At 38.5% G+C, this 13,988-nt stretch overlaps 2 protein-coding genes and 1 non-coding gene across 4 annotated transcripts; 2 read left to right on the forward strand and 1 right to left on the reverse strand.

Moving 5' to 3' along the window:
- The first annotated feature begins 643 nt into the window (after positions 1 to 643).
- On the forward strand, positions 644 to 5,467 carry LOC106313348 (GDT1-like protein 1, chloroplastic). Its single transcript, XM_013751145.1, has 12 exons — positions 644 to 946; positions 1,039 to 1,102; positions 1,308 to 1,517; positions 1,619 to 1,672; positions 1,749 to 1,810; positions 1,913 to 1,981; positions 2,078 to 2,129; positions 3,065 to 3,139; positions 3,216 to 3,345; positions 3,455 to 3,525; positions 3,903 to 3,950; positions 5,245 to 5,467. The coding sequence occupies exons 1-12, from the start codon at positions 813 to 815 to the stop codon at positions 5,314 to 5,316; spliced, it is 1,041 nt and encodes a 346-aa protein (XP_013606599.1). The 5' UTR covers positions 644 to 812; the 3' UTR covers positions 5,317 to 5,467.
- A 3,716-nt stretch (positions 5,468 to 9,183) lies between these two features.
- LOC106318334 lies at positions 9,184 to 12,443 on the forward strand. 2 transcript variants are annotated; one of them, XM_013756265.1, is made up of 3 exons: positions 9,184 to 9,289; positions 9,372 to 9,407; positions 9,968 to 12,443. In XM_013756265.1, exon 3 carries the CDS (start codon positions 10,235 to 10,237, stop codon positions 12,164 to 12,166), a length of 1,932 nt encoding a protein of 643 aa, XP_013611719.1. In that variant the 5' UTR covers positions 9,184 to 9,289; positions 9,372 to 9,407; positions 9,968 to 10,234; the 3' UTR covers positions 12,167 to 12,443. The 2 variants fall into 2 exon arrangements, with proteins under 2 accessions (XP_013611719.1, XP_013611718.1); XM_013756264.1 differs by having other exon boundaries at positions 9,185 to 9,407.
- Positions 12,444 to 13,066: 623 nt separating this feature from the next.
- On the reverse strand, positions 13,067 to 13,150 carry TRNAL-CAA. Its single transcript has one exon. It is a non-coding gene; the product is annotated as a tRNA-Leu (tRNA).
- Positions 13,151 to 13,988: the final 838 nt, after the last annotated feature.

A 13,988-nucleotide genomic window follows, 5' to 3' on the forward strand; every position in this document is an offset into this window, starting at 1 on the left:
ATATTTTATAAATAGTTTAGAAAATATCTTTATATAAATATTTTTCTTTGAATAATATTTAATTATAATTTTTTTATCTTTTTTAACTTTTATAATAAAACTATTTTTTTCAGATAGCAACAAAATATATATAAGAATTATCTTATTTTTAAAATTTTTGATAATTTTATTATATTATTTTAGAATCAATTATTTAATATTAATATAACATATAAATTTTATTTGATTAAAATAAAATTCGTTTTTAATTATATATATATAAAATTCATTAAGAGTATTGTTTTAATTAACACATTAGCGAATAAGTTAGAAATTAATAATAAATCAATAACCTAGTTAAAAGTCTAAAACCTAATAAAATATAAAAAATAAAAAAAACTAACTAAATTTCAATATAAAATATAAATTTAATATTACTAAATTAAAATCCGTTTAACTAAATCTTAATAAAAATATGAGAAGTAAATAAAATTATCTAAAAAAATGGAGAACATGACGAATCAACAAATTCACGGTAGATCAGTCTATTTATTTTGATAAATAATGGGCCTATTTTGGGCCGCATAGGCGCATACACACATGTATTGTTTATTGAATAAATGAGCTATACACACGAGTGATGTGGGTAATACGTGGAGGCGCGCGCATAACAAGTTGAGTGGATTTTCACTATCTTCAGACAACTAAACAGAGCCAGAGGTTTCTCTTTTCTCTGCCAGTAAAGAATCAAATATTCACACTGTCTGCAAAGAAGAAGAAGAAGATAGATTGAACACACAAAACTCGGGGAGGAGTAGAAGATTAAGAGAGAAATGCTTAGTTTGAATTCGCTTCTTCGTCTTCCATTCCCAAACCCTAGTCCTCCTAACTCTTCTTCCTCGTCGTCGAGGAGATGCGTCTCCGCTTGTCCAATTCCGGTCGGTTTTTCGGTTCGATGCATCTCTAGGTATGTTTTGTTCTCTCCTAATGTTCATCGGCTTTTCAATTTGCTCTGCGAAAGGAACTTAGGCGTATATGTGTCTTGGCAATTCTGTGCAGTAAATTGCGTCGAAATGAATATCGGAGATGCTTCCAACGAAATGCGTCTTGTTACCTCGATGAGGTGACTTTTATTCTTGTTTTTTTTTTACTTTGATCCATCACTTTCATGGTAGAGAAAATATGTGGAAGCCAAGTCTATTCTTGAATTGCTTGTATCCTAATGTTATAGAGACCTTGGAGATGTTTCGGTTTCATTTGAAGCTTGAACTATAGTTTAGTGTGTGTGTGTTTAATGCATAAGTTATCTTGTTTTTTTTTTTAATTAGAAATCGGAGTCTGAAGAAAAAGAAAGAAATCTTGATTTATTGGGCGAACCATCGGTAGCTCACCCGACACAGAGAGTTCTTAAGCTCTTGGCTGTATCTGGCTCGGTCGCATTGCTCGGAAATGACCCAGCTTTTGCGGTTTCGCTAATTCCGCAGTCATTTGTCACTTCTCTTGGAGACCTCGGTGACATTAGCTCAGGTTTTGCTTCGGTTAGAGAATCTTCCTTTTTTGCATTGAACCAGAAACTATGTATGTCTTCTTTCAGTACCAGTCCTTTAAATTTTTTCTCTCTCTCTCTCCCTCTCTGCAGGCCTTCTTGCTTATCTTTTTCTCTGAACTTGGAGATAAAACTTTCTTCATCGCGGTATGGTGTTGAGCTTCAAATGTTAAATCTACGCTTTAGAAACGATTTATTGACTGTCATGCGGTGGTATGCGTAGGCCCTTTTAGCAGCAAGGAACAACGCTGCCACTGTTTTCGCTGGGACTTTTGGCGCTCTTGGGTATGCTTTCTTTCTCAAACACTGTAGTTGCATCATGTCCATAATATAATTGTTAATTCGAAATCAGTAGAGAAACGTTACTAAATTTTGGTAATTTTGCAGGATCATGACGATTATATCTGTGGTGCTAGGACGAACTTTCCACTATGTCGATGAAATTCTTCCATTCAGGTTTGTAAAATGAAATAAAAAATTCCGGCTCAAAATTTATGTTTCAGGTTTAAGTTTGATGCTGAATCAGAATGTCAATGACTTGAAACCACACAGGTTTGGTGAGACGGATTTGCCTATAGATGATATTGCAGCAGTTTGTCTCCTGGTAAATCGTTATTCGTTCACCTTTCTAAGTGGAGCTCAAGGGGTTTTGGTTTGGAACTTTCAGTTTAGCAAGTAATGGCCTGGGCATCCGGGTCTTCGGGTCGGGTTCGGGTCGGGTCTTGTTGGGTCCGGGTCCTAGAAATTTAGACTCATATAGGTACCTATAATTTTTCGGGTCGGTTCCGGGTAGGTTTGGATCTATAATTTCATACCCGTAAAATACCCATAGTTTTTGGGTATATTTTGGATCCGGGTCGGTTCGGTTATTTAGGATCCGAAAAAAACTCAAAATACTCGAACTGGACCAAAAACTCTAAAAATACCTAAAGAACCGCAAACATACCCGAAAATACCCAAAAATTTGTCTGATTTTGGAAAATCAGACCAGAAAACCCAAAACATACCCGAATATCCGAATTATATTTTCTAAAAATCTAAAATTTTATCCGAAACCTACAATTATACCCGAAAACTCGAACACGAAACTTAAAAAAAAAAACCGAAATACCAAAAATATACCCAATCACCTAAATATACTTAATATATACAATTATTTTCGGGTACTTCGGGTACCCGAACGGGTCTCGGGTAGGACCCGGACCCGAACCGAGACCCGCGGGTCAAAAAAAAACAGACCCAGTAGGTACTTTAGCATGGACCCGGACCCGAACCTGTATTTTCGGGTCGGTTCCGGTTCGGTTCTTCGGGTCCGGGTAAAATGCCCCTGCCTAGCAAGTATATCTACTAAAGAATGTTGTTCGGACCCGTTTGGTATGAGTTTTTTTATTGAAGTTTAAGTCTCAGGTTCGACTAAACCAAATGAAGATTTTGATTGCTTTTTTTTTCAGACCTGTTTTTTTGGGTTTGGGCTGGATCATATCTTACAGGCTTATTCTTAACCATAAAATAGTATTTAACCAATTTTGTTGCATTTAGGTTTACTTCGGTGTTTCAACGTTAGCAGATGCTATCTCTGACGATGGACTTAAAGCCGACGAAGAACAGAAAGAAGTAAACTCTCTTTTTAGCCTTTTGACTTGTTTTTATTTCCATATACATTCAAGAACTCAATACTTGTTTTCTACAGGCAGAACTAGCGGTTTCAGAGCTTTCAGGTAACGGAGCCGGGTTAGCAGCAGCCGCTAACACCATCATCAGCACTTTCGCATTGGTTTTTGTTGCGGAATGGGGTGATAAATCCTTCTTCTCAACAATTGGTTAGTCTTTAAACTTTTAAACTTTCCATCATATAAACTTGGCCAACATTGTTACCAAAGCTCAGGTCCAAAACTCCAATATGCATCATAATCTTTAAATTATTTGAAGCTCTTGCGGCTGCATCATCGCCATTGGGTGTTATCACTGGAGCATTGGCGGGTCACGGTGCTGCGACTCTGGTCAGTTATAGCTCATTTTCTTTGTCAGAAATGTATTAACTTAGGCCATGATTAACCCGGACTCTTAGGGTGAGGTTCTTAGCTTTTAACTAAGAAAAACTAAGAACCGTCTCTTGAATAGCGGCTCTTAGACGAAAAGTGTAGAAAAAAAAAGAGTGTCAAATCATGAGTTAAGAACCGCAAATTAAGAGTCCGGGTTAATCATGCTCTTATGTTACCACCCTAACAACTAGGCTAATCAAAAGCATTTATAAACCCTAAAAATCTTAATATTGATAGGGCTTTAAAACCCATCAACGAGAAGAACTGTTACTCTCCAGAAACTTGGAACACAAGAACCATAACTTGCTACTTGGATTTGTTTTTCCTTATTACAGCTTGCGGTTTTGGGAGGTTCTTTGCTAGGAAACTTCTTGTCAGAGAAGGTATCAGATATCTTTATACATATATTAGTTCCTAAAAGCATATCCTTGGAATTATTCAGCTTTTATTACACAAAACACAGATTCTAATGGCAATATTACTAGCTTTTATCCTTAGTTTTTTTTCCAAAACCCCCTTTTCGAGTTTTGTTTTAGTCAAAGGATCTCTTTTTACACTTGATATATAAGAAAGTGAGAGAAGTTAGAGATTAAGGTTTTTATTCTATGGCAAGTGGCAACAAATAGGCTTCTATGTTCATTGATCTCAATCCTTCCACATCATTTGGTATCGATTCCTCCCCTCCCCCAGAAAGAGTCAAAATAACATCTTTTACTGTTTTGATTCTTTCCTGTGTCCGATTTAATCTGTCAACAACGTGATAATATTCCTAAACAAATAAGCTAAACGCCAACAAATCTTTCAGAAAAAGTATATGAAAAGAGTGTTCGACGTTAGGTTTTGAAGTTTATAGTTCTGTTTGAAGACTTTGGATTTAGAATTTAGATTTTAGATTATATTTTAGTAGTTTTATATAGAACCTTTACTACTATCATAAGAGCATGATTATGATTATTGGAGGTTCTTAGAGTGGGGTTTTTACCAGAATATAAGAATCCGTCTCTTAAATTTTAACTAAAAAAGTTAAGAACCGGTTCTTAAAACTCTTATTTAAGAACCGATTCTTAGTTTTTTTAGTTAAAAGCAGTGTTTTTAAAACCGGACCGACCCGATGGTTGGACCGGGTTCGACCATGAACTTGTTATATAGCCGGGTTGGTCTAGTAATTGGTTCGACCATGAACCGGCCACATAGCCGGATTATATTTCAAAGTTATTAAACCAATAAAAACCACTAAAACTATCAAAAATCTATAAACCATCAAGAAACTAATTTATTTTTATAATATTTTATGTTCAAAATTGATTTATATTTTAACTATGCATCATGTTTACTAATATTACTTTTATATTTACATACTAAAAAATATTAAACTATATTATTGAACCAGGTTTGATCCGGTCGAACCATATTAAACCGTGACCCAAAATATTTCCGGTTCAGCTTCCGGTCTGGTTTTAAAAACACTGGTTAAAAGTTAAGAGAGAGTTTTTATATTCTGTTAAGAACCCTACCATAAGAACCCCCAATAATCATATGCTCTAACTCTACCATTTTTTTTTTGCCTTTGATAAACAAACTTTCCAAACATTTAATTCTTTATTTATTGAAGTGTTTTGAGTGAGAGGAGAATTCTTAACAGAAAGGTAAGCTAAATGTTTGTTTTGTTCAAAACAGGCAATAGCTTATGTCGGAGGAGTTTTGTTTCTCGTGTTTGCTGCTGTGACAGTGTCTGAGATCATTACGTAAGTGACGAAATTAATAATGATATTTCTTTTCCTCTTATTTGTTTGTGAATTTAAAATACAATTTTCATGTTATTTGTAAAGTTTTATCATTGTTTACTGTCCACTCTTTTTCTGCTAACCATACCGTGGATTCACAGTTTTCATGTGTACTATCGAGCATCGATGCATTTGTTTTAGTGGTTAGAGTTGCTTAGAGGTCAACAACATAGTTACTAATAAAACTGCCGTGGGTAAACTTTGTATAGTGACTGATCCCACTTCGAAAGGCCCTGCATCCAAAAAAACCATTTAGGATTTTTTTAGAGAGGTTTCAGTACTACCCAGCCGACAGAGTGTCGAACCCGCTACTTCTGACAGTCGTGTGTGAGAATCCCTTCAGTAACGAGGGATAACTCCTCTCTCTCTAAACTCTCCCTAAAAGAAAACCCTAATTTCTGTTACTGTCTGGGTGGCCGGCGGCTTCACCGCCTCTGGTCCGCCCCCGCTCTGCTTCTTCTTCTTCGTCTCTCCACTCTTTCCTCCTTCCTCTGTCTCCTCTACTTTTCCCTTCTCGGCGTGGGTTAGCAGATTCGCTTGGTCTGAGTCGTGGTCAGATTCCTCAGGTCAGTGGAAGGGCGGTGTTCTTCTGCTTGTTTCTGTGTCTCCGGCGGTGAACTTTTTAAGACTAGTCAGTCTAGCGTTCTGAGGAAGCTCAATAGTGCTTATGTTTCCAAGCTAAGTAGATCTGTTGCGGGTTCTCCGTAATAGGTGCGTGAGAGACGGAGTGTCGTTGGTCTTGTCAGCCGCGGCTTTCTTCCTCGGTGGCAACGCGTGTTGAGAAGGCAAGTCTCAGGGGAAATAATCTAGGGCTGCACCATGTCCGCTTTCGACTCAAGGTGGTGCTTGTTTCTCTGTCTTCTTGGTGTAGGTTCGTCAGGTGTGGCGACTCTTTGTGACTCCTCTTTCCAAATAATGCTCGGCTTCCTCTCTGCAACTGTGGCTAGCCTCAGGTCCTGTTCGCTAACCGTTTGAGACACAGATTGTGGTCGGTCGCAAGCTGTTCTTGCTGAGTCAATCTTTAAGATCTATTCATCGGGTACCGCCAATTCTACCGGGCTCAGCATCTCGTTTAATCTGGGGCTCTCTCTTTTGTGGCAAGCGACTAGTATTGTTCTATTGTGTCTTTGGCTAGCTGCTTTTCCTGTTGTGTTTGTCCTGCATAGTTTAACTGGAGCTTGTGTTTAGTTGCTTTTAAATTCTTCTGCTTCTTGTCTTCTCTGTGTTCTGTAAAAAACTTAAAATCTGGTAAATGAATCTCAACATTTTTTACCAAAAAAAAAAACATAGGTAGTAATTTTATTATGTTTTTGAAAGATACGTCCAAACATAACACGTGGTCAGGACAGTAAAGAATATAAAGGAGTCGAACATGATAGAGCATATTCTTTTTATTATTCTTCGTGTAAAGGTATATTTAAATATTATAATCGTGGATCTGAAATAAAGTATATGAAAAGTTACAAATTTACACGCTTTATAAGTTCCACTCCCAAATGACAAAAAAAAAAGTTCCACTCCCAAATGAGTTTCTTTTCTTGTAACCTGTAGTTTTATTTAATAAAAAGATAAGATTAGAAGAAAAACTGTAGAAAGAGCACTTACAAATACCTTTTCCCACCAATATTTAAAATCACAAATAAAATGCAAGTTGTCTATTTTAAAACTACATAAATTATATAAAATTATCAAAATTTGATATTTAATGTTTAGAAAACTGTAAACTTTCAGCTACTCTTATCAATAGTAAAATATACTATCTAATATGTTATGTATTTTATTGCTGTTGATAAAACTCTTAACATGATTTAATTGAAGTGAGTAAATAACAAAAATTAGTTGAATTTGAGAATTAAAACATTTGACCCCAAAAGAGTATCTATTTTTTAACCACCTCTTGGTGGTCTAGTGGTAGGCGGACGGACACCAGTGAGCTAAGCGACCTGGGTTCGAAGGCACCCCACTACGGTTAAATCACTAGGTGGCCACCCGGGCCCACCCTGCTACTTCTGGGGTGGAAATGACGTGGCTGCTGCGGGCCTCGAGAGATGTATGGGCCCCGGCCTGGGACCAAAAAAAAAAAAAAAAAAAAAAAAAAGTATCTATTTTTACAAAAATGGGTAACAAAATCTAAGGTGTCTGCACGTGCAACCTGAACCACTCTTTGATCGTACGTGGGCCTTCTTCTTTGGTTTCTTAATACGGACAATGAATGATAGCAAAGGGAAGAAACGATGTCGCTTTATATGTTGTTCTCAGAATAAATAAAAAAAAAAAATCGTGAAAATTAGGCTATCGATCGTAGATATTCCCGAGGGAATCATAAGGGGCCCACACAAAGAGGCAAGTAGGGCCCAGACTATAATCACAGAACCAAATTGAACGGTGACGAGCCGCTGCTGCTTCAGCCGCCACGCATTGCGTTATGCTGACGCTGGCATCCGCCGACTGTTGATTTGGTCATACGCTAATTACTTAAATCATTCATTTTTTTTTTTTTTTTGTAAACTACTTAAATCATTCATTACCAGCAACATTAATCTTTCTTAATTCTTGCAAGAAGCCCCATCTATTATTTATTAGATTGTTCAACTTAAACTTTGGAAAATTTTGTTCTCAGAATAGAACTTCGTTTTATTAAAATGTGTATGAAATAATTAAAAAATCTTGTATAGTTTACACATTTTAATAAATTTGTTGCAAGATCAAATATAAATTTGCTGGGAAAATGCTTTTATATTTAACATTTTACCGAGAAAAAAACATTTTTATTAGTTGACCTTCTATTTCACTGCAATAGATACAGTAGTAAGAAAAGAATCTTACATACAAATTAAAACATCTGAATGTAAGACAGTAAGAGAGGTAATAAAACTTGCAACATATAGTTAAAAAGTCCGGACGAGGTAGTCCAAGTAGCAGGACGGGCCTGTGGTGGCAACCACCATCCGGGTTCGATTCCCCCCATGCGGAAACTACTCTGCCTCTTCTGGACACCAAAGCGGTACTGGGTTCGATCCAGTCCAGGTAAAACCCTCCCGGGTGAAGTGGACCGCTGTCTGACCGGGCCCAAGGGAATGACCCGCGAAGCGGGGAACCCCTGGATTATCAAAAAAAAAAAAGAAAAAAAAAACATATAGTTAAAAACCGAGAGAAAAAAAAAGAAATAGAAATGAGGAAAAATGGGAGGAAAGTGGAGGACACAACAAAATCATGTTTTGACAGGTAATTAAGTATCTTTTTAGCTGTGCTTACAAACAAATAATTAATTTAATTATTGATTTATTTCGAGAAAAAGACAAAAATAGCACTAAATCAAGTTTTTGTTCGCAAACTAGCACTCAAGGTCAAAAGTCACAAAAATAGCACTTAATGTTTTATCAAAAGTCACAAACTTAGGGTTTAGAGTTAAAGGGTGAGGTTTAGGATTTAGAGTTTAGGGTTTAGGATTTAGAGTTTAGGGTTTAGGGTTTAGAGTTTAGGGTTTAGAGTTTAGAGTTTAGAGTTTAGAGTTGAGAAATGAGGTTTTGGGGATAAGATTTCAAATTTTGAAAAATAAAAAAATTAAAATTTTCAAAAGATAAAATGCTATTTTGGTCATTTTAGTTTTTGAGTGCTATTTTTGTGATATAAAGTTAGAAATGTGCTATTTTGGAGATTTGTTCATTTATTTTGCTCTGTTAATGAAAAAAATAATAATTCAACACAAAATGAACGAAGAAGGAAGAAGACGAGAAAAAGGGAAGTGGCACGTGCCAAAGATTCGGAAGGCACGTGTGGGCAAATAAGTCTTGTTTTATTTCCTCCGCTTATTTTGAGATTCGATGATTACCACTCCTTTGCTTTGTTTCTCCTCTATTTATATATCTCTTTCAACCCCTCTCGCCGGCGCTGTAAATCCCCAACCCGAAAGAAGAAGAACACGAAGAAGACAATTGGTGAATAGTATTTTTTTAAAAAAATTTCGTTGAAGAATTGCGATTTGATTAATCATTTGATGCCGTGAAATTCTCTAATCAGATTCAAAAAGAGAGAGAGAGTGAGAGTTGAATTGAGGTAATACTTCATCCCCCAAATCCCCTTCTTTTAATTCGTAGGTTTGACTTTGTGTGTTCGATTGATTTGCATGTTTGTTCGATGAGAATTGAGTTAAAAGGATGAGTCTCTCTGAGATCTCGGTCGATGTATGTTTTCGTTGGAAATTGAGCTCTTTCGAATTTATTCCGTTGCTTTGTTGTGTTTTCTTTTTAATTATATCTCTGAAACCGATGGAGTTAGTTTGTGTCGGTGAAGGACTTAGTTTTCTAGAGGTGCTCTCGTTTTGGTTGTTTTATGTTAATATATCATCTGATTTTACAACCTCTCTTAATTAAGATCCCTCGTCTCATAAACGCTGAGGATTAATTAACGAATCTTTTGTATCTAATTTCTGATGAAATCCATTTATCTTTGTTATGCTGTCACAATCTTATTATTTATGCTTGTTTTTTTTATTTTCTTGAACGATTTTGTTAACTTGGTAGCCCACTTGAATTTCTCACTGCTTTTTTTTCTTGTCTCTACGTTACTTGCACTCAATTGATTATAATCTTGTTTGTTTGGTTGTTATGAAGCAGGATGGTTAGCTGCTACTTTAATACATTGGTCAAGGTTGAGAGTTAATTCAGAGCAAGTATTGGAATCAGCTGCCAGATTTGGTTTTGGAACATTTAATTTGAGAAATGGATCGGTGTGATACCTCAGGATTTGTAAGCGGAGGTGGAGATGCTTATAAGGTCTTCTAACTCTTAGTACTACTACTGCTGCTGTGGCTTTTTCTCCTCGAACCCCCCGGAAGTTTGTGGTCTTTCTCTTGAACAGTTTTCATCTTTTTAGTTGTGACCATGCATGCCAGATTCCAAAACACTGGCTTTGCTTCTAAGTCTTCACCCAATTCCTTTAAGATCTTGGGCCGTTCCCTTCAAGTCCAAGAATCAGAGGCCGCCGCTGATACTACTCTGCGTCTTGATTCCCTTTCCTCTCCACTTTCCAACTCAGTTGGTACTAAAAGAAAATGGATGGATCAAGAAGCTGATCCTTTACTCTCCTTGAGGCTCGGTCACTCCTCAAGCTCTTCTGATAGCAAAGGGAGTTCAGCAACTGCATTCACGAGTTTATCTTCTGCCAAAGAGATTGAGGAGGCTTCCTCAATGGATATTGAGCTGGACTTTACCCTCCATCTTGGCAACGAGAAACCTGCCACCAGCCATAAACCAGCTAATCTGAAAATGAAAGAGTTGCAGTTCCTCTCCCCAGAATTTGATCTCGAACTGAGTCTTTCTGGTGGAGGAGGGTCCTCTCAATCTGAGATCACTGCGGTCCAGCAGCAGGCGAATCAGTTTCCAACTCTTGGGGACATGCTACGTGCAACTAATGAAGGATCCACGTCACGTGGCTGGAGACCAGGGTTTGCATCATCACCTGCATTGCAAGCTTTATCAAGCAAAGAAACAAGCTCCTTCTTAGCTCATGCTCCTAAGAAGATAATCATTCCTGCTCCTCGTGTTCTGGACCTGTCATCTAGCTCGGCAACAACAACAACAACAACACCAATAAGTTCCGGTACATGTACTTCCGTTTTATCTCAGCAGCTGAAGCCACAGCATAAGAGTTCTTCTTCTAGTTCCAAGCTATGTCAAGTTGAAGGATGTCAAAAGGGGGCAAGAGGCGCGTCAGGCCGTTGCATATCCCACGGTGGTGGACGTAGATGCCAGAGACATGGCTGCCACAAGGGCGCTGAAGGTCGAACTGTGTACTGTAAAGCCCATGGAGGTGGCCGTCGATGTGAGTTTCTCGGATGCACCAAAAGCGCTGAAGGCCGTACTGACTTCTGTATAGCCCATGGAGGTGGGCGAAGATGCAGCCATGAAGATTGCACACGAGCTGCCAGAGGAAGGTCAGGGCTCTGTATCAGGCACGGTGGAGGAAAGAGATGCCAAAGAGAGAACTGCACAAAGAGCGCTGAAGGGCTTTCGGGACTCTGCATCTCTCACGGAGGTGGTCGTCGATGCCAGTCTAGTGGATGCACGAAAGGAGCGCAAGGGAGCACTATGTTCTGCAAAGCACACGGTGGTGGTAAACGGTGCACGCACCCTGGTTGCACCAAAGGCGCGGAGGGAAGCACGCCGTTCTGTAAAGGACATGGAGGAGGTAAAAGATGCGCGTTTCAAGAGGGTCATCCTTGCTCCAAGAGTGTTCATGGAGGTACTAATTTCTGCGTGGCTCACGGCGGTGGTAAGAGATGTGCGGTTCCTGAATGCACTAAGAGCGCTAGAGGAAGGACTGATTTCTGCGTCAGGCACGGTGGAGGGAAGAGGTGCAAGTCTGAAGGATGTGGGAAAAGCGCGCAGGGTAGTACTGATTTTTGCAAGGCGCATGGAGGAGGGAAGCGTTGTGCTTGGGGTCATGCTGAGACTGAGTATGCGGGTCAATCTTCTTCTGGTCCTTGTACCTCGTTTGCTAGAGGTAAGACTGGTCTTTGTGCACTCCATACCAGTCTGGTTGAGGATAACCGGGTTCACGGAGGAATGACTGTGACTTCAGAGAGCCAAGAACCGAGAATAAGCAGCAGCGAGGAAGAGTTTAGTGGTTCTCAAGACATGAACATGGATAGGATGAAAGCGAGAAGCGCTGTTGGATCTCCCGAGAATGAGAATGAAACAGGACCGGGGTTGGCTCCAGAAGGAAGAGTCCATGGTGGAAGTTTGATAATGGCGATGTTGGCTGCTAGAGAGGGTGGCTCCTGCTCAAGCAACCTGCCTAAAAGGTGGGTGTAAGTTAATAATTGTCTTCAGTTTGCTTCCAGTCTTAATTCTGCACGTGTGGAGTAGTATGTTGGCACGCGAGAGTGAAGTGAAAGTGTTACGGAGTCTTGTGTTTGTTCTTGTTTAGGTTTGTGTTTAGAGAGTACAAAAGGGATCAAAGTCTCTATTCTCTGTCTTATTTTCCTGTAGATATTGAATTTATGGGTTCAAGCAACGTTATTGTGAATTGTCAAAACAGTCTATCTATTGATGATGATGATGAGAATAAAAAGTCATGTCTTTGTTTGCAGATTGCAAGTTTAGTTGCTTCTTTATTTGTGCTCAGATCATTTTAATCTTTACTACCCTTGTCCAACCAATAGAAACAACTAACAGGTGCATATCGAGTTGTGAACAAAATATCATATACATAAATGATCAGATTAGGAGATTTTTTTTTTTTTTTTTGGATCAGAAAGGAGATTTATATAGATAAAGATATCCTAAGAGCTCAGATCATCTATATATGATCCATGGTTTCGAGAAAACATTCCCACATTGATCTTGCTTTATTCGGAAACTCAAGCTCCACCTTGTAAACTCGTTTCAGTGACATCTCTTCTTGATGTTTTGTCTTTGTTATATGATTGTGAGCTTTGTAAATAGTTTTCTTCTCACTCTATTGCATGTTTATACAAGACAAATGTATTTCTTTTTTGACAACATAAGACGACTGTTTAGGAGATATACTGCATAGTTAATACTTTATAAGCAAATTACCCAATATTTTTTATTAATCGACCAAATTATATAATAACATCTCTGATCTCTCTTCATGATGTTTTATCTTTCCTACTAGCTTATATGATTGTGAGCTTTGTAAATAATTAGAAAAATGGCATATAAATATATGGAAGGTACAAAAAAAAACAATGTCAGAAGTGGGATTTGAACCCACGCCCTCTCTCGAAGACCAGAACTTGAGTCTGGCGCCTTAGACCACTCGGCCATCCTGACTTTTGTTTTAATGGGACATTCTTAAATTAATATCGCATATTAAACAAATATTTTATCACAGAAAAAAAATCGACTCATTTAAAATATAAAGCCTACATATATAATGATTACTTCAAATGGGTTAGATTTCTCTTTTGAGACCATTTATAAAGTCCCCCCATTTCTAACTATCTATTGAGAGCAGAGAGAGAACAGAGAGAGAGTCAGTAGAAACCCTAGCCGCCGCGTTTCTCCGGCGGCGTTGTCGCTGTGTTGTCGCCGGAGAATCACCTTTTACCTTCTTTTTTTCTCTTTTTCCTTTTGCCTTCGTTAACGTCCCTTCCCCTCAGCGAGATGCATGTGAACTCTGGCTTCTTCGGCTTTTCAGATCTCAGATCTGGCCGTGTAGTGCGGTTTCCGAGCTTCTGGAGTCACAGCGAGTTGAGTCAGGAAGGTGTCGTTGTCGGAGGTCGGCTTTTAGGGTTGGATTTTGGATGGAGTTATTTTCCCCTTGTCGCTCCGTGTACCTCCGTAGATGTCTAATCTGTGCCGTCGTCGCTCTCCTCCGAGCTTCAGTGTTCTTTTGCAGGTGTTAGTGGATGAGCTCCGGTTGGTTTCGGCATCTGAACCCGTCTTTTCTTCATTCCGGAAGAACTGAAACTCATGCTCTAGGAGATGTTGTTTCGCTCTGTTCCGGCGGCTCGGTTTTGGAGTCAAGACTACAAACTCGTGATGGAAGGTCTTCTGTGGCAGTTTACGCACCAGTTTGGTGGGGAACCCGTTTCTGTGTTTGAAAAGAAATCTGCAACTAAGGTATCTTCTCATTATGTGGGTTTTTGGCTTGGAATCCATATAATAA

The sequence above is a fragment of the Brassica oleracea genome, chromosome C9 (assembly GCF_000695525.1).
Source record: "Brassica oleracea var. oleracea cultivar TO1000 chromosome C9, BOL, whole genome shotgun sequence".
NCBI classification, from domain to species: Eukaryota; Viridiplantae; Streptophyta; class Magnoliopsida; order Brassicales; family Brassicaceae; genus Brassica; species Brassica oleracea.